General features: G+C 39.7%; 1 protein-coding gene across 2 annotated transcripts; it reads left to right on the forward strand.

Annotated features, from left to right (window-relative positions):
- The first annotated feature begins 302 nt into the window (after window positions 1–302).
- CNNM3 (cyclin and CBS domain divalent metal cation transport mediator 3) lies at window positions 303–23,148 on the forward strand. Of its 2 annotated transcripts, XR_012486205.1 has the most exons (9): window positions 303–1,672; window positions 13,648–13,791; window positions 15,109–15,261; window positions 15,829–15,998; window positions 16,482–16,578; window positions 17,590–17,726; window positions 18,158–18,296; window positions 20,572–20,671; window positions 21,279–23,148. XR_012486205.1 is itself a non-coding variant. In XM_074288428.1 (8 exons), the coding sequence occupies exons 1-8, from the start codon at window positions 325–327 to the stop codon at window positions 21,341–21,343; spliced, it is 2,253 nt and encodes a 750-aa protein (XP_074144529.1). In that variant the 5' UTR covers window positions 305–324; the 3' UTR covers window positions 21,344–23,148. The 2 variants fall into 2 exon arrangements, 1 of the variants encoding a protein (XP_074144529.1); XM_074288428.1 differs by lacking the exon at window positions 20,572–20,671 and having other exon boundaries at window positions 305–1,672.
- The last annotated feature ends 12 nt before the right edge of the window (window positions 23,149–23,160 follow it).

Raw genomic sequence — 23,160 nt, forward strand, 5'->3', positions numbered from 1 at the left:
GTGCTTCCTCATTAAAAAGAAAAACAAAAATAAAACAAACAGGACAAACTAGCACCTTTTCTTCCTCACTACCGCCTCATTTCCTAGAGGTCACTGCCAGTCTGTCACCTCTTTAAAACCAAACTCCACAGCGCGCCCCGCCCCCTCCGTGTCCCCCGCTCCCATCTTGTTTACAACGGGGCGCAGCCTAGTTCTACTCCTGATACCCCGCCCTCCTCCTTTTCCTATTGGCCGGAGGGGCGCGGATAGGCGCGTTGACTGGCCCCAGGGAGGCGGGGGCCCTGGAGTAGGTTGCGCGGGCGACCCAGAGGGGGGTGGCTGGTGATGGCGGCGGCGGCGGCGGCGGCTGGCGGCCTACGCTGGGTGCTCGCCGCGCTCTGTTTGGGCTGCGCTGCTGGGGGGGACACGTCAGGCCCGCGGGTACTGGGTTTCTGCTTGGAAGAGGACGGAGACGGGACCGAGGGTCCGGTGTGGGCCCGGGGCCGGGTAGTCCGGGCCGCGCCCGGAGCCGCCTTCCGCTTGCGGCTCTTCGGCTCCGGTTTTGCCAACCGCTCGTGGCCCTGGGTGGCCTTCGCTCCAGCGGGCGCGGACTGCCCGGAGGGGGGAGGGGACCCGGAATCGGGGGACGCTCGGGAGGGAGCGGGCGCGCCCCTGAGCGTGAACCCCGAGGCCGTGCGGCCTCACTCGGCGCTGCTCGCGGTGCGCGTGGAGCCCGGCGGGCCCGCGGGGGGCGCGCGCTATCGCCTGTGCAGCCGCGAGGGGCCCGAGGGGAGGTGGGCGCCCACCGCGGAGGGGGACTCGCTCGCCGTTGAGGAGGCGCCCCTATTGCCCTGGGCGCTGGGTCTGCTGGTTGCCGCGCTGCTGGGGCTGGCGGCGCTGGCTCGCGGGCTGCAGCTGAGCGCCCTGGCCCTGGAGCCGGCTGAGGTACAGGTGCTGCGCGAGAGCGGCTCGGAGGCGGAGCGGGCGGCCGCACGGCGCTTGGAGCCCCTGCGGCGCTGGGGCAGCTTCGCCCTGTGCGCACTACTGCTCCTGGCCAGTCTCGCCCAGGCCGCGCTCGCCGTGCTTCTCTATCGTGCCGTGGGCCAAAGAGCTGTGCCCGCCGTGCTGGGCAGCGCGGGCCTCGTGTACCTGGTGGGCGAGGTGGCTCCTGCCGCCGTCAGCGGCCGCTGGGCCCTGACCCTGGCCCCGCGCGCGCTGGGGCTCACCCGCCTGGCCGTTCTGCTTACTTTCCCCGTGGCCTTGCCCGTGGGCAAGCTCTTGGAGTTGGCCCTGCGCCAGGAGGGCGGCCGGCTGCGGGAGCGCGTGGTGGACCTGGCCCGGGGCACTGACCCTTACAACGAGTTCGTGAGGGAGGAGTTCAGCAAGGGGGCCCTGCGGTGCAAAACGGTGGAGGACGTGCTCACCCCGCTGAAGGACTGCTTCATGTTGGACGCTTCGGCCGTCCTGGACTTCGGCGTCATGTCCACCATCATGCAGAGCGGCTACACTCGCATCCCGGTGTACGAGGAAGAACGCTCCAACATAGTGGATATGCTCTACCTCAAGGACTTAGCCTTCGTGGACCCCGAGGACTGCACCCCCCTCAGCACCATCATCCGCTTCTACAATCACCCGCTCCACTTCGTCTTCAACGACACCAAGCTGGATGCCGTCCTGGAGGAATTCAAACGAGGTAATTGCTACTGCCGCTCTTCGGACTACTTCCCCGTGGGGGGTCAGCCCGGGATGTGGAGAGCCGCGGGGGGGCCGGCTCGGGGAGTTGGGAAAGACGCTGCCCGTGCGGCTGCGCTTCGCATTTTCTGGAGGTTGGGATGCCGGAAGAGAAAAGGGCCGCGAAGTCCCCTAGCTGGGCCCCTTCTCATTTACAGGTGAGAAACCTGCATCTCCCGGCTGGCATGCTTAAATTTGGGCCCAAACCCTGTCTCCGGAGCTCGTGCTCTTCCCGCCAGCGCAGCCCAAAGCAGGGCCCGGCGTGTAACTTTAGAGAAGTGTGGAGAGATCTGGGCTGAACCTCAGGGCTGGGGCCGGTCCCCGGGTCTGGGGCTTCCAGAGCACAGGCCTTAGGCTTAGGGACCCGACTTTAGTGTCAGAAGAACTCTGGATCCCCAGGACCAGGAGCTAATGATTTGGGAGCCCTGGATGGGCATAGATTGGGGAGCTTTAGAGATCAAACGCTTACGGTTTCAGTGTTTTAGCGAGAGGGAGTCAGTCTCCGGAGAGATGAAGAGGTTCACCCATAGTGACAGTTACTGAGTGGCAGAGCTGGGGTTTGAACCTTAGCCTCCTGACCTTAAATCCAGCACTTTCCTAGACTCCTTGGTTAAATTCTTGGTTGTTTGAGTCCATGTATTTTATGCGTGATTCCCCTTCCTCCCCATTAATGAGTTTAGGGGATCTTGTTCTTTCCAGGATCCTTTGCAGAATTTCTGAGGATTTTTAAACTGTTGCTGGGAGTGGGACAAAATTCCTACTTTGAATGTAAAGTTCTGTGGACCCTTGAGGGAGGGAGCCCATTTATCCATTTATCTTTACATTGGCCCTTTCAGATTCTAGGGGAATTTTGGATACAGTTGAAGGCAATGTAGTAATAACAACAGGAAAGATTTATGAAACTTTTACAAAGTATTTAGATATATTTTTTTTCTGTTGGTTTCTACCACCTTGGAGGTTGGTGCTGTTATTATTTTCCTCTCTTTACTAGGAAGAAAACTGTGGCCTAGAGGAAGTTAAGTGCTGCTGGCCCAGGTCCCTAAAGGCCCCGAAGTCAGGTCTTACTGTGCAGTCCAGCCCTCTGGGCTCACTTGATCCCTCTGTTGCCCCGGCTGTCCTCGGAGAGCAACTACACTTTAGGTCTTCTAAAGAATAGAGCGTTTTTTGTTTGTCTTTATCTAAAGTAGCTTTGCTGATAGCATTTTAGCTTTTGTCTTTCTTCTAATCTTAACTGCCTTCAGTGCATCTCCCCTGTTTTCAGATTACTGCTCTGAATTACCTGTGTTTTTCTCTAAAATGGGATTTAATATTTTGTTTCCTCTTATGTTGGTCTAGACAATTTATATGTTTGTAAATATTTGTCCATATCAATTAGATTGTCAAATTTATTGGCATAATTTGGAAAAAATAGCTCATAATTTTTGCTTCATTTCCCTCATATTGGTGATAAGTTTACCTTTTTTATTGCCTGTGCTTTTCTTTGAGAGTTAGGAATAAGCTTGTCAGAATGCCCTATTTCCACAGGTTGCCTACTTACATTGCAGGTTTTTAACAATTATTCATTTTGGGTTAAAAGGGTGACTCTGGGTCTGAGGACCTGGGTTCAAAACCCAGCTGAAACTATTTTGAATTTGTTGGGCAAGTCATTTTAACCTCTTTGGGCCCCAGTTTCTTCATCTTTGAAATGAGGGGATGGATTATTTGGCCTCTATGGCTCCTTCCAACTCTAGATCTAAAATTCTGACATCTGTTGGTAAGTCATTAGGGTTTCTGCCTCATTTGGAGGTGTTTTTCTTACCTAGGAAAGATGACTGGTACTAGAGATCTAGAATGGGAATTAAGCCTCAGGCCACTGAATGGGTTTGTACCTTAAGACTTCAGGCTATGAGAATAAGAAAGGTGTTCTTATCCTGACATCTACAATAAAATTTTGATTTCCCAAATTGAGACAAATGTCCCATAATCTCATTGCACTTCTCATCAAATATCTTGATATGTCACTTTGTGACAGAAAAATGCATACTTCTTCAGCCAGTAGTAATGTTCTTCTGTTTCTAAGGGATCTTTTGTTAGATAATTCTGATCAAATTGATGAGAACCATAGGTTTGCCTAGAAAATTTCTTGATGCTTTCCTCCCTGTAATTGTGCTGCAAAACAACAGGCTCTGCGGAACTTTTGAGGTAAGTAGATAGTCTAAGCCTTCCTTCCAGCTTCATGCAAAATATTGTAATTGATGTGGAGCATGAATTGTCTGCCATCCTGGTAAGTGAAATTCCAACCAGTATAATGGCAGAAGTATTCTCTTGCTCATAAGCAAGATATAAGAATTCTTTATCCTCTGGCTCTCTTGAATGTTTTGTCTCTGGGATACATTTCTTTCCCTCAGATTACTGGTCACCCTACTACTTTTCAAAAGCCTGATTTAGCCCTAATAGTGTGAAGAATTTATCTTTTCTTATGTTTGAAGTCTCATTCAAAAGTTAGACTGTCTTGAGGGTGTGGAGGAAGAGAAACTTATTTTAATAGATGATCCTAGGTTATTCCTATCATCACCTCAAGTTAGTTAAGCTTCTCTGTCTGCCTGCTGTAACCAATGAGCTTGGTTCATAAAATCAAGCCATGACTAGTTGTCTGCTGTGGTACACTGGGGTTTAAAATGTACAGAATAATAATAGGACAGCTCTAGGGAAGCCAACCCCATGCTCAGAGTTGCAGTATCTTTCAGTGAACTGAAGAACATTATTGTTTCCAAAAGGGAATCATAGCAGAATTGAGGAAGATGAGAATAGGAAAGTGAATAGGAAGATAGGGAGGTTGGGGGATTTTGTTATGCCTATCTGGCATTTCCTGTAGTTTTAGAGCTGGGATCATTTTTTTAAATCGAGTTTTTATTAGAACTTTTCATCCTTTGTTGTGGTGCCCCTTCTTAAATCTTTGCTACAATTTTTTTTTGCCTCTTGTCTTTTGCCTACTCTGATGCCTAATTGTGATGAGGAGGTGCCCATGAGTTCTCAGAGGCTATTCCAATGAAATGTAAGTCATGCGAGGGTCCCACCAAGTTGCTAAGGTTTTTGAATATTTGTCCATTTCTGAATTCTATTTTATTTATTTTTTTCCTTTTTTTTTTTAAATTTAATTTTTATTTTATTTTATAATTATAACTTTTTTTTTTTTGACAGTATTTATGCATGGGTAATTTTTTACAACATTATCCCTTGCACTTCTATTCAGATTTTTTTCCCTTCCTCCCCAAACCCCCTCCCCCAGATGGCAGGCAGTCTTATACATGTTAAATATATTACAGTATTTCTGAATTCTATTTTATCTGAGCCAGTTACCAGAATGGCTGTAATGTGGTATATATATATATATATGTATATATATATATCTTTGGCTATAGGATAGTAATCTCTGGCAGAAGAAATACTTGCACTACTAAATTCAGTTATAGATCCCTAAAGTTTTGAAAGATGTGGGGAGGTTTGTTTTTTTTCCTTTTCTTTGATTTTTGTTTTTTGTTTCTGATTGTTTTTGTTGTTTTTTAGTGATTAAGATAGCACAGATGTAGCATGATGTTGTAGACTCCAGAATTGAAAAGACCTGATTTCAGATCCCATCTTTGACACAAACTTTTTATGACTGATAGAGGAAGTACTCACATTGATGAAGTTACAGAGCCTTAAAATTTTAAAAGAATTTTTTAAAAGACTAAATATATATCCCTACATAGGTATTTAATCTCTCAGTGTTCCAACCTATAAACTTATAAATAACTAAGCCTATAATTTGCAAAGCAGTTGCCACTCTGTTACTGATAAAGGGAATTCCTCCCTAGGAAGTTCCTCTACTGGTGAAATTATAGGTCAGGTTAAAAAAAGCTATCATAATAGTTATTCAGCTATCAATATTTCTTATCTCCAAAGTGTAGTTTTGATGGGATCCCTTCAGCCTCTTTCCAAGGGTAAAACCAATAGCCTAGGATTTATTTTGCCAGGTAGCAAATATTTTTCAAACTAAGAAAATTTCCCAAAGTCTAGTCTTGAAGAATGTGAGAAATCAGAAATTCATTGGGGCAGCTCTCCCCAAGGTGCCAGTCAAGCTGACCTCATAAGCTTCTGGAAACCTGGGAGATGAGATTCTTTAGTGGCAACTGCAAAACGGTTATTCAGGAGACTTAAAAGTTTGCTTCTTTTCCATATAGAGAAGGTGTGTGTGTGTGTGTGTGTGTGGTTTGTTTGTATACACATACATGTGTATATACAGCACACAGATACTTGTTCCTTACTGAAGAGCGTCTCTCTTTATTTTTTTCATTGATGTACATGTGATGGATTGATTGCGCTCAATGCCAGCACAGCATCCTGATGCTGGAACGTTCCCTTAGGAAAGCTGGTTTGGGTCTCCCACTTGGTATCCTGGAACCTATACCTCTCTACTATCCCTTCCATCTTTTTTTAAGCCAGTATAATCCTCTGAATAGATGTCAGTCTTAATTTCACTCCCATCCCTCCTCTCCTCTCCCTTCCTCTTTTGATTTACTTAATCTTTTTTTTTTTTTTTAACTTTAAGGATTTTTTTCCAATTACATATAAAAATAATTTTGACCATTCCACTGTGTAAGATTTTGAACTCCAAATTTATCTCCATCCCTTCCTTTCCTCCCCTCTTCTCAAGACAGCAGATAATCTGATATAGATTATATATGTATAATTGTGTTAAACATATTTCCACATTAGTCATGTTGTGGAAAAAAATACTCAGAACAAAAAGTAATAGGCACAAGAAAGAAAAAAAAGTGAAACTAATATGCTTTTATCATCATTTATATTTCTTTCTCTGGATATTGTCAGGAATTGTCTTAGACCATTGCTTTGCTATAGAAGAGCTCAGTCTATCATAATTGATCATCATACAATAATACTGTTTCTTTGTACAATTTTCCTGATTCTGCTCACTTCTCCCTACATCATTTCGTGTAAGTCTTTCCAGGTTTTTCTGAAACCTGCCTCTTCATTATTTCTTATAGAACAATAGAATTCCATTACATTCATTTTTTACAACTTGTTCAGCCATTCCCCTCATTTTCCAATTCTTTGCCACCACAAAAAGTTCTGGTATAAATATTTTTGTACATGTAAGTCCTTTCCCCTTTTTGGTAATCTCTTTGGAACACAAGCCTAGTTGTTGTATTGCTGGATCAAACGGTATGCACAGATTGATTGCTCTCTAGAACGGTTGGATCAGTTCACAAGTCCATCAACAATGCATTAGTGTTCCAGTTTTTTCTGCATCATTTCCAAAATTTATCATTTTCCTTTTCTATCATATTAGCTAATATAATAGGTGTGTGATGGTACTTTAGTGTTGTTTTTAGAGCATTTTTTTCTTATACCTTCAGTTTCTTTATCTGAAAACTTCCTGTTTATAACCTTTGACCACTTATCAGTTTGGGAATGACTTGTCTTCTTATAAAGTTAACTCAGTTCTCTATATTTTAGAAATGAGGCTTTAACCAAAATATTGGCTGTAAAACTTATTTCACAGTTTTCTGTTTTCCTTCTAATTTTGGTTGCATTGGTTTTGTTTGTGTAAAACCTTTTTAATTTATTGTAATCAAAATTATCCATTTTGCATTTCATGCATTACATTTCATGTAATGTTCTCTATCTTTTATTTGGTTATAAATTCTTCCCTTCTCCATAGATCTTACAGGGAAATTATTCCTTGCTCTACTAATATGCTTATGGTATCACCCTTAATGTCTAAAATCATGTACCTGGTTTGACTTTATCTTGATATAGGGTGTGGCATGTAGGGCTGTGCCTGATTTCTGCCATACTATTTTCTCATCTAGAAGGTTTTGGTCAAATATTAAGTTCTTATCCTAGAAGCTGAAGTCTTTGGATTTATCAAAGAGTAGATTACTATAGTCACTTACTACTATCTTGTGTACTTATATCTATTCTACTGATTCGCATTCTTTGTTTCTCAGCCAGTAGCAAATAGTTTTGATAATTGCTATTTTATAATATAGTTTTAGATGTGGAACACTAAGCTTTTGCATTTTTTTCATAAATTCCTTTGATATTCTTGACCTTTTGTTTTTATTTTTCCTAGCACTATAAAATAATTTAGTTTGGTATGGTACTGGATAATTAGGTAGAATTAGCTCAGTCTACCCATGAGCAATTGATATTTTCCCAGTTTTTGATCTGATTTTATTTTTGTGAAAAGTGTTTTGTAATTGTCTTTAGGTAGACTGGGTTTGTCTTAGAAGGTAAACTTCCAAATAGTTTATATTGTCTACACTTATTTTAAATGAAATTTCTCTTAGAATTCTGTCTCTTGTTGGCCTTTGTTGGTAATATAAAGAAATGCTGATTATTTAAGTGGGTTTATTTTGTATCCTGAAACTTTAATTATTTCAACTAGTTTTTTAGTTGATTCTGTTTCATATAATTTTAAACTTGTTTTTAAAATGTTTTTGATCGTGGGCATATTGTATTGCTACTGCACAATTACATGAGGTTTTAAAAAAATAACCTGTTCTATATTTGTCAACCATCTTGTAAGTTGGGAGCATTTGTAAAAGTAATTTGCACAAAAATACCAACCCAGGCGTAATAGTTTCTTCTGAGCCTAGGGGTCATGTGCTATGCTTAATTCTTTCATAGAACATTACCTGTTTCTTTCTGTACAGAAAACAGTTTCTGATCATCCTCATAATCTTAAGATCTTGGACTTACCACAATTTTACTTTGTATAAAGATCACCTGAAAAAATGGAACATATTGTGGGGCTCTTATACAAAGTACACCTGCTTTCTTCAAAGCAGTAGGCGTTGGCTTGTTGCCATCGAGATGAAATTGTTCAAGGGCAACCAGACCTAGGAGACATTACAGCCGAGCGATCTGCCCTAAATTTCCCTTTGAGAACCTGGATTTTAGCTTGATTTTTAGTGTGTTCACTTGTTACTACTTAAATGGTTTTAAATGGTTAGTTGCTTGCAATGTGAAGTCAAAAAGTTGCTTATTGAAACCAGTCAGTTCTGCTTCAATAGCTATTAAGAATGTTAATAAGTTAAGATCTTCCCTCTCTTAACCCCCAGGAAACATAGGTGCTTGGTTCTTATCTTAGACATTATATCTTATTTAAGGAACTTCTAGTCTCTTGAACATTAGGTTTCTCAGGTAGGATATTTTAATAATTTGTCTTTTTTTTTTTTTTAATCCAGGTTTTTTTTATTTGTTTTAAAAAGCTCTTTATGCCTCATAGTTTACTCATAGTCATGTGAAATAGGAGGCTGACTGGAACTATTGTTAAAATAGAAATAACTGTGCACAAAGGACCTTATGTAAAAGTTGTTGCCTTGACTTCTTGTCGATGGTTGACCTGGAGTGGGCCTTTTTTCCTTTAGTAACATTCTGGACAACTATCTTCTCATCCCTTAGCTTTCACCTATTGAATTATTCCCAAAGTTCGTTGAGGATATTGCTCAAAATCATGTGCTAGAGTTCTCCATCATCCCAAATAGGTTTTGCTTTATGTGATAGGGCCACTTTAAAGCTCTGACTTGGAAATGGCATTACTAAAAACACTTGGACCTTTCCGAGCACAAATGCCATAAGGACAGGAAAAATGTAAAAGCTACAAGTTTCATTCTACATCTCTGCCACTAGCAGAGACTTATTAAACTTGGATTAAAAAGGGTTAAGTTTCAAAGTGAATGCTCCTTTGTATCTCTCATCCCACTTCTCCATAAGAATATCAGAACATCTTACAGAATATTACTTTTAATTCTTAAATAATAGCAAAGTGGCTGGAGAAGTACAAAATGAGCAGGAATGATTCTCCAAGGCAAGTATTTTCAAGCATTATGAGCCACCTTTCTCTCCCCCATTCCCCTATAATATTCTTTCCAGTTGCATGTAAAAACAGTTTCTATCGTTCTTTTTTTTATTTTTTTTTCCTGAGTTCTAAATTTTTTCCTTCTTTCCCTGCTCCCTGATTTGGCAAGCAATTTAACATGTATAATGGTGCAAAATATATTTCCATAGGCATTGTTATGAAAGAAAACACAACCCCCCCCAAAAAAAACCCAAAATTATAAAAAAAAATAAAGGAAGTGAAAAATAGTATGCTTTGATCTGTAGTCAGATTTCCATCAGTTCTTTCTGAGGATAACATTTTTCACCATGAGTCTTTCAGAATTGTCTTGGATCAGTTGAATTGCTGAGATTAGCTAAGTCATTCACAGTTGGTCCTTGTACAATATTATTGTTACTCTGCCATATTTTCCTGGTTCTGCTTACTTCACTTTGCATTAGTTTATGTAAGTCTAGGTTTTTTGAAAGTTTCCTGCTCATCATTTCTTATAGAACAGTAGTATTCAATTACAATCATATATCAAATAGTGTCCATACATTCCTTCAATGCCTTTTTTTTTTTTTTTTTTTTTTGGCCACCACAAAAAGAGCTGCTAAAATATTTTTTAACAAATAGGTTCTTTTTCTTTTTAAAAATCTCTTTGGGTTACCAACCTAGTCTTGATATTCCTGAGTCAAAAGGTAGGTATATAGTTCCAAATTGCTCTAGGGAATGGTTGGATTTTAGAAGGGGAGGGGAAAAGATTAAAAATGGTAAGAGTAGGGAAGTAGTAGGGGAAATACTGTCTATTTTCAAGTTTTACCTTCTACATTCTGCTTTTTTCTATCAAGCAACAATTCAATACAAATACACCTCATGTTAAGGAAAAATAAATTAGAGAATAGTGATTTGCTTTTCAAAGAAAATACAAATAACAATCCCATTACTCATTTACAGTGTTACTAATTGGAAAATTTTGGCAGAGATGATGAAGATAAAATTTTTCTAAGGTAACTATCCTGTCAAATGTAATACATTTAAAATACAATTTAATATTTTTCCTCTACAAACCTATCCCTTTCTCCAACTTTTCCATTTCTGTTCAGGGCACTGCCATCCTTCCAGTTACTCAGGTTCTCACTAGACTCACTAGACTGGATACCTTTTCTTCTCGAAGCAAATCTGTTTCAAGTTTTATTTGTTGGCTCTATCTCTATTCATGAATGGAGTTCTTTTCATTCGTTTTGAATCAAGCCTTAAAAATCATAGATGTAAATCTGGAAAGGGGCTCAGAAGAGTTCTAGTAACATCCTGTTATAGATGAAGAAATTGAGTCCTAGATTAATTAATTTGCCCAATGTATTCAAGTTTAATAAATGGTTGAATCTAGATTCAAATTTGGGTCTTGTGACTGCATCAACATCTTTCCCACTGCCTCTCACAGGTACCCTCATTGTCTCTTGTCTAGACTGTTGCAGTAGCCTCCTAATTGGTCTGTGTGTCTTGTTTCTCCCCTTTCTCTGTCTTCAACACAGTGGCCAAGTGATATTCCTAAATTACCAGTCTGATCATATCATTTAACTGCTTAAAAAGTTTCTATGGCTCTGCTTCTTCCTTCTCTAGGATGAAATACAAATTCCTTGCTTTTTTATTTAAAACCATTTGAAATTTGGCTTTGGGCCAAGCTTCTTTAATTCATTCTGAGTTCCAGCCATAGTAACCTATTTGCTGTTCCTCACAAGGAATATTCCATCTCCCAATTTGTATGCCTTTGCTTCTAGTCTGCAGCAAGTTCTTTGCTCTGAAGTCTGAGAAATACCACAAAGGTGGTGTTGCTTTAAAAAAAAAAAAAAATACAGTGCTAGGTCTAGGAGGGATTACAAAATATATGACCAGTCATCACCTTCAGAGATGTTAGGATCATAGATTCAAATTGGCTTGGACCTTAGAGGTTATCTAATCATTATCTTTTTCCTTTTGGAATGTGCTGTCTCCTAGAAGTCTTGAATTCCTTCCAGGCTTAGCTCAACCTTGACTTCTTTCCTGATTTTTTTTCCACCAGCAAGCTTCTAATGCCCTGATTCCAAAATTACTTTTGTTTTTACTATGTATATATTTTGTACTTACCTACATATACACTATACATATTATTTCTTCAGAGAGAATGTTAACTTCTTTGATTTTTATTTTTTGTGTCCCTAGTACTCAGAAGAGTTCCTGGCTCATAGCTGGTAGTTATTGATAAATGTTGATTAATTGATTGACACTTATTCAGTACTTGTGATTGTTTAAGTTCAACAGAAAATACTAATTTAAGGGAAAATGTCAAGAATTATTCCAATTCTCATTGGCATATCAGTTTGTACTACAGAATGAATTTGTGTTTGCTTGTGAAGCTTTGTTTTTGCTTAATTTTTTTCAGGCTTCAATATTCTTTGCAAACCATACTTCAGGCTTCTATTATCTATATAGCATTCTGTCTAGTCCCAGCTTTTCAGATTTCAGTCTATAAAAGGACAATAATATTAGATTCTTATACAATCTCAGATTGGGAACAAATCAGTTGCATCTATCAATTTAATTCAGATGATTCCCTTGTCATTTTGTTAATTTAATAAAATTTTTAAAATTGATACAAATCACAGCTCTAGGTACTAAAGGGCTTACAAAATGTATGACAAAGTTCTTTGAAGTCAAAGATTTATAATTGGAGAGGACTCCAGAGGTCTGAATGTATCTTTGTCCAAGCCTTTCCTTCAGTGAATATTATTTTTAAAATAGATTGATTAACTGAAAAGACTTAGATACTGAGTGAAATGAGCATAACCAAGAGAACATTTTACACAGTAATAGCATTTATTATAAAATGACCAATTGTAAATGAGTTAGCTACTCCCAGCAATACAATGATCCAAGACAATCCCAAAGGACTCATGATGAAAAATTATCCCTGCAGAGAAAGAATTGATGTCTCAGTACAGATTGAACCATACTTTTTTCCATTTTGTTTTTTCGGGGGAGGCTGTTTTTTCTTTCAAAACATGATTAATATGGAACTATTTTGCATGATTTCATATATCAAATTGCTTGTCATCTTAGGGAAGAGGGAAGGAAAGCATTTGAAAGAGCAGTTTATTTTTTTTTAATAATTGATTTTTATTTTCAAAATATATGCAAAGATAGTTTTCAGCATTCGCTCTTGCAAAAACCTTGTATTCCAAAATTTTCCCTCCATTCCCTCACCCCCAGACAGCAAGTGATCCAATATGTGTTAAACATGTACAATTCTTCTATATATATTTTCACATTTATCATGCTGCACAAAAAAAAATCTAATCAAAAAAGGGGAAAAAAATGAGAAAGGAAAAAGAAGCAAGCAAGCAAACAACAACAAAAAAGATGAAAATGCTGTTATAATCCACCTTCAGTCCCCATAATCCTCTCTCTGGGTACAGATCTATTAGAATTGGCCTGAATTACTTCATTGTTGAAAAGAGCCAAGTCCATCACAGTTGATCATCACGTAATGTTGTTCTAGGTACAATGTTCTCTTGCTTCTACTCACTTCACTCAGCATCAGTTCATGTAAGTCTCTCCAGGCATGTCTATTCATCCTGCTGGTTTCTTACAGAACAATAATATTGCAGAACATTCATATACCATAACTTATTCAGCCATTCTTCAGTTGATGGACATTCAGTTTAAAAAAGCTTGATAGATATCTACCTAAAATATATGTTCCCTTTAATAAGTGATAGTTTAGAAAATAGAGACTCAGAAAGTTCATATATTTATTTAGAGCTGGTAAGGTTCTAAACAATCTCTAAGTCATGAAGTTGAACAATCCTTCATTTAGATATGACATAACTAAGGCTACAAAATTAAAATGTCTTGCTATGGGTCACAGAGCTAGTGAGTGTTATGACTTAGGATTGTAGGCTTTCGTGCTGTGTCCTTTTTATGAAAATCTTTTATGGCTATTAGGTCCCATACTTGTAGCCCAGAACTTTGTGTGATCAGTCTAGGCTTCTTTCTGTTTGCCATCATGACAACAGCATATTGTTCCACAGGGAAATCACATCTGGCCATTGTACAGAAGGTGAACAATGAAGGTGAGGGAGACCCTTTCTATGAAGTTATGGGTCTTGTTACCCTGGAGGATGTCATTGAGGAGATAATTAAGTCCGAGATCCTAGATGAATCTGATGACTATGGTAAGTTAATTCCTTTCTGAATTTGTTTTGTTTTTCTCATACAATTTTCCCCAAGTTATTGGGGTATTCAAGCATACCTAGAAGCAAATGCCCCTAAATAACTCTTGTTTTTGACTGAATTATTTTCAGATATCCTGGTAAACAGGTTCTTCAACTATATTTCTCTGTGATTATGACCAATATTTTCAAGTTTCCAAAATGGCACCATAACTGGTCTCTTCATATTGGGACCATTATTCTTTCCATTATTGACTGCAAAATCATTTTCTTTTCTGGATCCCTTAGTAATTTTGGAGTGTTTTTTTTTTCCTAGTAATACATCAAGATGGTAGGTGGAGATATCTTTTTTGAGTTTTTTTTTATTTTTCCCCACTTTGAGTTCTTGTGTTGTCTTAATACATTAGTTCTTTTGCAGCCCAATTCTATATTTGTCTCTGCAAATAACCAGTTTTCTTTGCTCGTGTGAATTTTGGCCTGATTTCAGAAGTTGGAATGTGCTACTGTATCACTAACCTGCCTGAGCAGTTGATCTTAGAGAGCCCTTTGTTATATCCTATAAAACTTTATTAGGGATTAGGGTTGGTATTTATCTGACAGAGTTAGAACTTGAAATCTAACCTTGGAACATTGGACCAATCACTGATGGTGATTATCTTGAAATAATATTTTGCTGGGGCGCTAGGTGGCAATGGATAGAGCACCAGCCCTGAATTCAGGAGGACCTGAGTTCAAATTTGGTCTCAGACACTTAACACTTCCTAGCTGTGTGACCCTGGGCAAGTCACTTAACCCCAGCCTCAGGAAAAAAAAAAAGAAAAAGAAAAGAAAAGAAAGAATATTTTGTTTCATGTCCCTTCACATGCTTGGAGTCTCAGCCCAACATGGTTTCTGAACTACAAAGCAAATGAAGTCATTGTTTTTAAGTATTAATGTTTACACTTTTGATAGTTAAGTATTCCCCTCATTACAAGTACAGTTATAATTCCATTGCTAATGCTCCAGGTTGCTTTGATATATAAGTTATTGTCTTAGGTCAGTTTCAGATAGGGAGTTCTAGCTTTGACCCCCTTTGTGTGAGTTTCTTCTCCCTACTTAATACTAGAATTATCAAGTGATTAGAACAGCAGCTGTATCTAGCCCAAAAGGCAACTATTTTGCAATGGTGAGTAAAGCAGCTGTCTTTGTAATATCTGATGCTGCCTAGACCTCTGCACCATGTGCTTTGTGTGGGAAGGGAAACACAGTTAATGGAGTAATGTGATTATATCGGCAGAATTAGTAGATAGTGCTTAACTATGCTCTTTAATCCTTTTTCAGGAGAAAATAAGGTGAAAAAGAAACCTACTTCTCTCAGCACTCCCATAGAGCGAAAGAAGGAGGAATTCTCTTTGTTCAAAGGGTCTGACAATGAGTATAAAGTGAAGATATCTCCCCAACTTCTCCTGGCCACTCAACGTTTCCTCTCTCGAGGTGAGGGGAAGAGGATCCTCACCTCTTTCTTACTCACCATCCCTGGGTTCTCCCCCCTGATCAAGGGCATGAAGAGGCATTGCCTTTTGGGGTAACTGACCAGATATGGAATCTCTTAACCTTCTGTTTTCTGAGGCATAAAGACTTTAAAGGAGAGGTACTGGGTTTCTCCTACTGCAACCCCTTTTGCAATTCACAGGGAAATCCTTGTGTTCTGAGCAAATAAACCATCAAGGCCTAGAAAGCCTCGAGGTAAAGACATGTTTTCTTTTTCCTGTTATCTGCAATGGAACTTTGCTTTATATCAGCTCAGAGTAGAGGCAGGCCAGCTGATGGGGAGGCCTGAGGCTGGTGACCAGCAAAGCTAGTAGAGTAAAAAGCAAGTGACCCACTTCTAGCATTGCAGATTCTTTGGGCTTTGAGCCACTTTTCTCAAATCTATAGCAGTTCCAGCTAGTTAGTTTAGTATAGGGGTGCCTCAATTAGACCTGGGGGCAGTTGGGAGTAGAAACTTGAGTGGCTATGGCCCCTCATGGACACTTGTCACTTTTTCCCACCATGGGGCAGAGGTGGACTTATTTAGCCCACTCCGAATCTCAGAGAAGATCCTGCTACACCTGCTGAAGCATCCCAGTGTCAACCAGGAAGTGAAGTTTGATGAATGCAACCGACTGGCTGCAGACCATTACCTGTACCAGCGCAATCAGCCAGTTAACTACTTCATTCTCATCCTGCAGGTAACTCAGTAGGTTCTACCTCATCATCTCAGGCCCTGGACCTGGATCCTTTTGCACAATAAAATAAGAGAAGGGTCAGGAGTTGGGAAATAAGGATACCTAAGAGACTGGGCCTGGAGTCAGGAAGATGCAAGTTGAAATTTGACCTCATATTTTCCTAGTGGTCTGAGTCTTAAGTAGCATGTATTTCACTTCATTTCTGTTGCCTCTGTTTCTTAAGCTTTAACAGAGGTAATAATGCACCTACCTTACAGGGTTGTTATGAGAATCAAATGAGATAATTGTAAAGCATTTAACACCATGCCTGGCACATGGTAGGTGTTTAACAAATGTTTGTTCTCTTTACCTCCTATCCCCAAAGATTTTTGTTTAGATTTTAATCTGGTTTCTTCATATCTAGCTGAAATTAGTAATTGCTTTTGGTGGCCCTTTCCTATAAAAAGGGTACTCTTAAGACGTTGCTGGTTTTTCTTTTCCCTTCAGGGCAGGGTTGAGGTGGAAATTGGGAAGGAGGGTCTCAAGTTTGAAAATGGAGCCTTCACTTACTATGGTGTGTCTGCCCTGTCAGTACCATCCTCAGGTAAGAGCACTAGACCATGGTAATCTACAAGCTGGGGCTCCTGGGTTTCAGTTAACAGTGTAGAGGCATTGCATGCATTACATTCATTGTCAGATATATCAGAAACATTCTGGCCTAGTGAAATGTCTGCATGTTACCCAATTATTTGTCCCTTTGAATTAAAATGCTACCTTTAGTAGGAATTCTTTCACTCTTCCTCATCTGCTAATCATTTTCTTCTCCTCTGTCTGTGTGTATTTACTCCATTCTTAGATTTGTAAACTTTTTGAAAGCAGGAGGAAACTTCTTTTCCTTTTTTCTGCATCCCCAGCACGTAATAGGTGTTTAATAAATGGTTGTTGGTTGATATGACTGATTCCTGGGAAGTATGGGAAGAGGAAGAATATTTCTTTTCATAGGGTCATGTGATTTATGGCTCCTTAGAGACTTAAATATACTGTTGTGCTGGTGTACTCCTTTTTCTCCCCCACTTTCTCTGAAAACTGAATAGTCTAACTGTACAGAGAAAGAATAAAATTTGGGGGGGGGAAGTAAGGAGCTCCTATCGTGATAATCCAAACAGAAGAAATTTTGGTGTGTAGATAGTAAATCAAAAGTGCCTTTAAGAATTGTGCTAAGCAACATGTCACTTCTGGTCTTTATTGGCCATGTGGCCACAGGTAAGTCTCTTAAGCTCTTGAAACCCGAGTTTATTCCTTTATAAAATGAGGATCATAACATTCATAGTATCTACCTCCCAGAAGAATTGTAAAGTTCATATGAAAAAAACATGATAAAACACAAAACAGCCCAGAGCATTGAGAAGACTGGTTTTCTTTCCTGTCTGCCCGTTTCATCTTAACAGATTTCATCCTTAACATACCTCCCTGGGAAAGCTTTATTCCTAATTAATCTTTGCAAAGTTCTTGTCAGCCTTTTCTCTAGTGTGCTTTTTAATGGAGTAGTTTCTAAAAACTTCAGGGTAACCCCTTCCAATGTGGATACAGTTTACTGATTGTTGCCTTTTTGCAGTTCATCAGTCCCCAGTTTCTTCAATTCGGCCCAGCAGACGTGACCTGCAGTCCGAGCCAGCAGAGAGTACCCACTATTCCTCTACATATTGTCCAGACTACACCGTGAGGGCCCTTTCTGATTTGCAGTTCATTAAGGTGAAGATCCCTGTAACTCATCAATGCTGGTTTTGTGTTCCTAATGAGGCGAGGCTAAGCTGGTCATGTTTCTGTATAGGACATAGTTAAAATTCTAATTTTATCTATCTTTTGGACAATGATCTTTAGATTCCAAATTGATTCTTCTTGCCCACAAAAGCATTCTAACTTTATCTTCTTCTCTCCCTCATTGTGTCTTCCTCATCCAAGACCTGTAGCCTGTGAGGGTCCTAAAATAACATTTCTTTGAATAGTTCCTTTCTGTTTTTAAGATCCCCCCAATCAGAGAGCTTCTCTAGGATTTGTTTTTCTTTCCCTATCTAGGTCCTTTTCTTATTCCTATCTAGTAGTTATGTTGTATTTAAATAGGACAAAGGATGAATTAAGTAAGGAAGAGCTGTGAAGCTAAATATCTCTTTTTTTTCCCATAGGTTACTCGACTGCAGTACCTCAATGCACTCATGGCATCACGTGCCCAGAATTCCCCACAGTCTCCTGAGAACCCGGACCTTCAAATTGTTCCCAACAGCCAGACCAAGCTACTCAATAACAAGATTGCTGCAGCAGCAGGTAACCATCCTTCAGCAGGCACTAGCAGTCAAGTCTCTGGCCTTTGACCAAATTCAGTCACTTCCTTCCTGTTTGGGTCTCTCTCAAGCCAGTTAACTGGTAATTTTTGTCCCAGTTTCTTCCCTTCCTTTCTCCTTTCGTCCTTTCTTATCAACTGGCCTTTAATTAGCTCTACCCTTTATTGTCAGATGGATTTCCATTTGCTTCAACCAATAGGATATATGTAAAGTCTATGGCAGCTTTTTAGTTTGTGTTGATTCACTTGATTAGGATTTAGCTGCTTAACTTAGACTTCTGGATTCTATGTTTAATCACTCTCTAGTATATTTTAACTCTAATCCATCTCAAAAATACCTAGTCTCAAGTGAGACTAGATTGGGATGTGAATGGGTTAATATAACACTAATCACCATTATTAAGAAAGCAACAATTTTGTAGGATCTCATTTCTTGGTAAAGTGTAGAGGCTCTACTGTATGCAGACTAGTTGTGTAAAGGGGACACAAGCTTTTTATAAAAGGAAGAAATGGAGATATAAGTGTGTGGCAAAAGTCATGAAAAATTATGCATTATCAGATCTAAGTTTCTTGGAAGAATAATCAAGGAAACTGAAAAATCATGTTACTTTTTGTGAGCTGTGAAGTAGGAATTAAAAACATAACTTGGGGATTCACATAGATTCTCCTGGGGATGGTCTAGAGGGAAAGTAGGTGCTGCTTCAAATGCTGACAGGTACTGTCTTTACTCATATACTCCCACACAATTATGAGAACTGTAACTTCTTTTTTATCTTTGCATCATTCACTCTGATTGGTGAAAGTATAAGTACACATAAACATCAGAGATGTCTTGACCAGTTGTATGATATTCAGTCTTTTGATATTTCTCAAGAAGGGACATTCTGTGAGAGATGTCAGTCCCACAGATTAGGCATGTTATCAAAATTAATTCATTATGTATTATGAACTGAACCAAAGATTAGTTATGTCTATTTTATACTTTGTATCTCTGACATCCCTTGGGAGCTTTGTTGTATGAATCTTTTTTTTTTTTTTCCCCTTAAAACTTTATCCTTTGAGTTTCAAGAGTATCCCTAATTGTACTACATTGAAATTAAAACAAATCAGAAATCACATTGAATGTACCCTTCAAGAACTTTAAAACTTAAATTATACATTTTCTCAATGTTTGTCAGTTTCTGGACTGAAAAGTCCTGGTTCACCTTGGAAAAAATTTCTCTTCATCTCCCTTAATTAAGTTCTCCTTTGATTCTGACCCATCTTCTTGGAGGGGTGACAACCAGAACCATTTATAAAATATATTTCCAAGTACAGACAAAAGTCTGGAAAATATTTTCATTTTTGTTTTAAATGTTACCGAGAATTTTGTGGGCTTTCTGTTTATAAGTATATCTTTAGGACAGTTCTGATTTGAAAATAATATGGTCACTCTAAATTCCTTTCCCTCACTTTTAAAACTAACTGTCCTATCTTAAAGATTTTTTTTTAAATAGTTCTTCCTGATCATCAAGAAATGACACAGGGAGGCTCAGCTTTTGAGGCCTTTCTTTAGTTTTTCCTCATTAGCTTGGTATTTCACTATGCAGAATTTAGCATCACCTGCAAACTTGAAAATTACTATGTATGACTAGGTAATTTATAAAAAGTAAAAAATACTAATCTTAGAATCATTTCCAGTGAGAATTTGCTGTTACTGCTTATTCAGATGAACATACTTTAATAATCTATCTACTTCCTATCAAAGTGTCAATGTCAGTGACCATTTTAAAATTAAAAGGATTATCTGATATCTAATTTTTAAAGCTATCAATACAGAATCCTGGGGGCAGCTAGGTGGCACAGTGGATAGAGCACCAGCTCTGAATTCAGGAGGACCTGAGTTCAAATCTGGTCTCAGACACTTAACACTTCCTAGCTGTGTGACCCTGGGCAAGTCACTTAACCCCAGCGGGAGGGGGGGGGGGATACAGAATCCTATCGTATTTTTTCAAAGTAAAAATAGTTAATCCACAGTTTACTACCAAGTGAATTCAGAGGCTTGTCTAAGAAATTTTATACTCCAGATTTCTAGAAGAAAATTTACCTGCAAAATCTATCTCATTTGCCATAAATTGTGTGGGAATTGTGTGAGTAAATATAGTTATCTCCTGGTCTAGTCCTCAACAGTATGTGCTGACTGACCTGCCATTTTAGCTAAATATTTTGTATCTTCCTCTCTCCTTTCTCTCCTCTTCCCCATCCCCCCTTTCTCTCCAGCCTTCCCAGTAAACATTTCCCTCTTTGGCACAGTTGGAAACTGCAGTTGATAGATGACTGTGGACTAGTGAGAATTTTTGTTTTTTAGAAAACACCCAAGGTAATTATCTTCCATTTTCCCCCCCTTCTTTGGCTTTAACAGGCCTTTGAGGTTTGGAGGAGCCCTGCTGGCATTTCTGTCCAGTGACAAAGTTCTGGTAGGAAGGCAGCCTGCCTCTATTGCCAAGCACTCCCCTCCTGCAAAGTCTGGTCATGTGCAGATTTGCTTCCCTTCTGGGAAGCAAAGGTGTTTGAACTTTTCTGTCCTTAGTACCTACTACTTTTCATTCTTTTGAGAAGCAAAGTTCCTGCCAGATCTCCACTGAGCTGTGAAAAACCAAACTTTCTTAATCGAAACTGCTTCTTTGTCAAGGGCTAGGTCCTTTTTTCTCCAGATATGCCTTCCTAGCCTACTCCAGATTCAACTTACTTCCACAGAAAGAACCACTCACTATTTCCACAGACCTTGATAGTAATTCCTGACCCTGTGGATTGCTTTCTATGAAGAGAAAACTGTTTCCTAATTCCAGCCCTTCACTAGTTGAAATCTCCAAGGTACCTTGAGGCAACCCTCTTGGTACCAAGAAGTTTACTGTATTTGTTGCTGCCTCAGCTTGTTCATCTTCAGGAGATAAGATGATGACCTTTGTTCTTCACATCTCTTTCAGGGACAACCAACAGCAGACCGAACTCCCCAACAGAAGAGAGTCTTGAGAGAAACACGAGAGTTTAATTTCTTGCCATGCAGCCCCAAAACTGGGGATGGACAAGCAAGTGGGGATCTTGAGTGAGCCCAGGAGTAGCTTCATGCCAACCTGTCCCTTTCCCTTTCTGGCCACGTTTTAGGTGGCTTTTAGAGACATGGGCTCTGGGCCTAATGCCAGTGTTAGGAGCCTGCTGCAGATAAGAAACCTGCCTCGTTGGGGGGATGGAAATCAGCTGTAGCGTCATTCTCCAAACCCTGCTCCTGGGACAGGAGTCAACAGGGAATTAAAGACCATCATCTCGGAATCCCAAGGTGCCCTTTCCCCCATTTACCTCCCCCCAATGGGGTGCTTCACAGCCTAAGGCTGTGATAGTGGAGTATTATTTTCTTTTTGAATGCAGAAATTATACTCTTTAACATGTGGCTGTGATCTGCATTCACCTCGTTTTTAATTTGCCAAGTACCTGCTGTTGGCAGCACTTTGAGAGTGAGCCAAGAACACTGCAGCCTCTCCCCAAAGCTCTGATCAGAGGCTTTGTCTGTGGCAGTATGCTTTGGCCTTCGAGGCTGTTCCTTTCTTCAGTGCCACATTTTTATCTTCCCCTTTTATGTCTTTCATGTGCCAAACCCAAGTACTATAGTGGCAGGTGCACAGCCTGTCTATTCCCCAAAACTCCTCCTGTGGAGGCTGCTGTTTGCCCAAATAAAAAGAGCAAGCTGTTCCCACTCCCAGCTCTCTCTGAACTAAGGGTTCACCCCAAATTGTACTTCCCTTCCTGACTTGGTCTTGCTGCTTTAAATTATTAGAGGTAGTCCCTCATGCTACACAGGTGAAGGACCCAGATTTCTCCCTTCCCTAACCCCAGGGCTAGTTGCTACTTACTAATAGTATTTTTTTTTTTTTTTTGAGGTCACATATGGAAGGTATGCTACTATTTGAATTACTATGATCCCAGGTCATTGTTTTATAACAACCTCTTGGTTCTGTTGTACTCAGTCTTTCTTTTGCTCCTGATGGTCCTATATTCAGTATATAACCAATAATGTGATTGACATCCTTGGGAAGCTGGCATATGGAAGAGCATTTTTAACTTCTCTAGAGATTCATTCTTAATTCCTGATTTTAGGAATAGATTTTAAAAGAGAGGATTACTTTCTCTTCTTCACACTGGAGCTTCCTTTAAACCAACTACTTGCCATTATATGAGTAATGGAAGTCCTGAGACCAGAGATCACTGCCTAAAAGGCAAAGTTAGAGGCCTAGTTTAGAAGAAAATTGATCCCTTTCTGGGGTCAAGGCAATCTGAGGTTCTTTAACTGAGTTGCCTTTTTCCTTGGCAGTTTTTCCATCTGGAATGGAGAACCAAAAAGGTAGGGCTGCCTGGGCAATTAACTCAGCTGAAGCAAGTTAAAGGGGGGAAATAATTTAGCTCTTAATCTCTTAAGAGGGATTATTAACAAGTCACCTATGCACAATAAGTCCAAAGTCCCAAATATGGACTGTATGTACTATGAGAACATCATCCTCTCCTTCCCCCACTATAAGTGCTACTGGTAAATGGTGAATTTCTAATCTTTAGTTGGCAGTTTTACTGAAGCATTACATCATGGCTTGCAATTCAGGACAAGGTAGTTATGATTGGAATATGTCACACTTAATAATAGTTGTTTTCAAAGCTTAGGTACCAAAAGTGGAAAATGGATTATTGCTGTGAACAGTTTTTCTCCATTTTTTTTCTCTCCCTATTCTTTTTCACACCAATATAGAGTATTACCAGGCTACAAAAAGAATCAGTTTTAATGAATAACAACAAAATGGATCCATATAAAAATGTTTCATTTGC

Source organism: Sminthopsis crassicaudata, chromosome 2, assembly GCF_048593235.1.
Source record: "Sminthopsis crassicaudata isolate SCR6 chromosome 2, ASM4859323v1, whole genome shotgun sequence".
Classification (NCBI taxonomy): Eukaryota; Metazoa; Chordata; class Mammalia; order Dasyuromorphia; family Dasyuridae; genus Sminthopsis; species Sminthopsis crassicaudata.